This window comes from Equus asinus, chromosome 17 (assembly GCF_041296235.1).
Source record: "Equus asinus isolate D_3611 breed Donkey chromosome 17, EquAss-T2T_v2, whole genome shotgun sequence".
Lineage (NCBI taxonomy): Eukaryota > Metazoa > Chordata > Mammalia > Perissodactyla > Equidae > Equus > Equus asinus.
The window spans coordinates 26,145,115-26,148,670 of NC_091806.1; the positions used below are offsets into that span (position 1 = coordinate 26,145,115).

Genomic DNA, 3,556 nt, shown 5'->3' on the forward strand with positions numbered 1-3,556 from the left:
ATTTCAAGGAAGCCTTTGAAGGAGCAGTACCTTTAATTTTCTTTGACGACATTCTCACAGTCCAAGGAAGTCAATGAGTGGAATTGTTTTCTGATCAGGTCTTGCTCTACTACCTTAAAGTCCACTGATGTCTGGGTTTTTATTTTTGCCGTTGTGTGTCTGTGGTTTTTTTTTTTCTTTTTGACAACTAGGCCCAAACAATGCGTTCTTTCGAACAGCTTCCTTTGCTGAAGAAGGCCTCACTATCAATTCTATTGCGGTTTTTTTCAGAGATTATATATTCTGGTTTTTTCTCTGTACTTGCCGCACATTTGTTTCTATTCATTATAAAATTCAGGAAATTAAATGCCTTAAGGGAGTCATTAAGTTCTTGAGAGTTTCCTAAATCCCTCAGGAAATACAGAGAGAATTTTAATAATATATTTTATATCGTTTGATCAGAAGATTAGCTCCAGGGACTCTATTCGCATTAGAACTAAGGCAAATATATAACTGAGATTTTTATCTAAATCCATCTCGTGACACTATCTTTTGATCATCTTGCTCTTGCTTTCACATCATGGAGGCTGTGACTTTGGTTCTCTTATAGAAAAACAGAAGTTTCGACTTCAATTCTGCTATGTGTAACTACTATCATTTACCTAATTTGTTATTGTAAATGTAAGATAAATTTAATTGTTTTTATTTGTTTTTCTTTTAGTTTTCGGAGGAATATAGAGAAATAACCCATGGAAGTGGGTGATCATGAGGTTCCTAAATGAGCTAAGGTGTTGAATATTTTTTTCCTCCACTGGTAAGTGAAATTCACTTATTCAAATATCCCATATACATACATTTTGCAAATCAGTTAAAAATACAAAAAAAATGAAGAAGAAAAAAATCATGTTCATATTTTAATTTGATAAACACTTCAAATTACAGAGGTGAGAGGAATTTGTAATTTACTATTAATCCCACCCTTTATTCTACACTTCAATCTCTTTCTCTATGTTAGTATCAAAATTGTTATGCAACTTCTACTGAAACAATGAAAAATTAATGTTTTAATTCAACTGTAATATTCTCTCCTAAAGGATGAACTGCACTCTGCCATAACTGGATTCCCAAGAGGATTACTCACCTGTCACTGAAGATATTCTAGATCTAACATAGTTATCTTATTATTTCAGTAACCTTGCAATGTTATTCTTTTCTGAGCTTTACCTACTGTACTCAGGCAGCAATGTCTCCCAAGTGAAAGCATGATGAAGCCACTAAAAACATCATCGTTTATTCTGTAGAGATAAAGCTATAGTATGTGAATTGCTTAAACTGTTTGTTTTTATTTTTATGTAAATGTGAATATAGTTAAATTTTTAGACAAAATGTAGTAATAATCAACAAATTTGCACTGATTAAGTGGAAAAGACATTGCATATTCTAAGAAATATGTTGCAACATCAAAAAAACACTCAAAATATTGTGAAGAAGTAAATGTATCTTTTAGAGGTTTCCTTACTTTTATAAATTTGCTTTGCTTTATCTCAGGAAAAGTATAAAGACTCTGTTTTTGGAGTCTCCTGAGTATGATGTTTCTATTGGATATAAAAGGCCAATTATAAGTTACCGTTCACCCTGTTTTGTATTCCAGCTCATAGTGTCCTGTCCCCTCCATTGCCAGCGGGCACTATTCTCAGAAGACAATGCCTCTGGCTAATTTCTAAGGATGACTTCAGAGATCTTTGGATGTTAGGACCTTTCCTTTTGTAACACCCAAGTTAAAATAATGTGGAGTATGAACTAAACATAAAGGCATAAGTGGAATATCTCAGGATCAAATGCCACAGTAGAGTTTATTCTTATATCTTGATATATTTGACATTAACTACTATTAAATCCAAAGTGAGAAGTTTAAAAGAGAACTTCAGTGGTAATACAGATTAAATTTTCAACTTCAGTTATTATACTTTAAAAACTGGACTTTTCTTTCCAGATTTTAGAATGAAATTCATTTAAATTTTGTTCTTCACACTAAGACCAGCATTTTGAATGCGTCCTGTGCCTAAGACCCTAATGGTTTTGTTTTTCATGCATGGAATTTCACTGTGGAACAGGAAAATAAACAGTGCTTGAAGAGACTAGAAACTTTCTTAGTTAAAATATTCTACTTTGGAGATAAAACAGCCAGAGCAGAGAAGTAAATAACTCAACTTGCACAGCTAGAGATTCCAAATAGTCTTGATAGTGAAGCATGATTATTCTCCATATATCCCCATCTCCCTATCATTAACAGGTACCAAGAAAAAACAAACACATGGGTGATGTTAATTTTACATTGGTTACTGAATTTATCCTTTTGGGACTGACAGATGGTGCTGAACTGAAAGTGGTCCTCTTTGTGTTGTTCCTGCTGATCTATAACATGTCCTTGGTGGGGAATCTAGGAATGCTTTTTCTCATTCAAATCAGTCCCAAACTCCAAACACCCATGTATCATTTTCTTAGCTGTCTGTCATTTGTTGATGCCTGCTATTCTTCAGTCTTTGCACCTAAAATGCTGCTGAACTTTTTTATTGAACGTGAGACAATCTCGTTCTCTGCATGCATTGTGCAATATTTTTTATTCGTGTCACTCCTTACCACTGAGGGATTCTTGCTGGCAGCAATGGCTTATGACCGCTATATGGCCATTGTGAACCCTTTACTTTATACTGTGGCTATGACTAAAATAGTCTGTGTTGCCTTGGTCATCGGATCTTGTGTAGGAGGCTTAATCAACTCATTGACACACACAATTGGTTTGGTGAAATTGTCTTTCTGTGGGCCAAATGTCATCAGTCACTTCTTCTGTGACCTTCCCCCGTTGTTGAAGCTGTCATGTTCTGACACCTCCATGAATGAATTGTTGCTTTTAGTCTTCAGTGGCATTATTGCCTTGATCACTTTCTTGACTGTGGTGATCTCCTACGTCTTCATCATTGCTGCTATCCTGAGGATCTGCTCAGCAACAGGTAGACACAAAGCCTTCTCCACATGTGCTTCACATCTAATCACTGTGACTTTATTCTACAGCTCTATAAGCTTTAGTTACATTCAACCAAGCTCCCAATATTCCTTAGAACAAGAAAAGGTGGTATCTGTGCTTTATACCCTGGTGATCCCTATGTTAAATCCATTAATTTATAGCCTAAGGAACAAGGAAGTGAAAGATGCTGTGAAAAGGGCTATGGAGATGAAATGTAGTCTTTGTTAATTTCACAGGATATTGTGATCCAAAACAGTATACAAACAGGTGCTTTGAATAATGATATCTATATGAATCTATTAAAACATTGAGCCTGAATTAATCTTAGAGTTTATTTAATTGGACCCACTGCTTTACAGTGGAAGAAAAAGCTCTAAAAAAATAAAATATCATGGTACATATAGCTGTTTATTTTGTAAACTAACCTAAAAACCATACTAAGATTTAGATTAGTTACCTCTGGGCAATTATTGACACTTTCGTATCTATATATGGGTAGAAATAAATATACATATATGTATTCAAACACACACACAAATAGACACAAATAGA

At 34.4% G+C, this 3,556-nt stretch overlaps 1 protein-coding gene across 1 annotated transcript; it reads left to right on the top strand.

Annotated features, from left to right (window-relative positions):
• Nucleotides 1–2,293: 2,293 nt before the first annotated feature.
• LOC106827232 (olfactory receptor 5J3-like) lies at nt 2,294–3,232 on the top strand. The gene has a single exon (XM_014834978.1). The coding sequence runs from the start codon at nt 2,294–2,296 to the stop codon at nt 3,230–3,232; it is 939 nt and encodes a 312-aa protein (XP_014690464.1).
• Nucleotides 3,233–3,556: the final 324 nt, after the last annotated feature.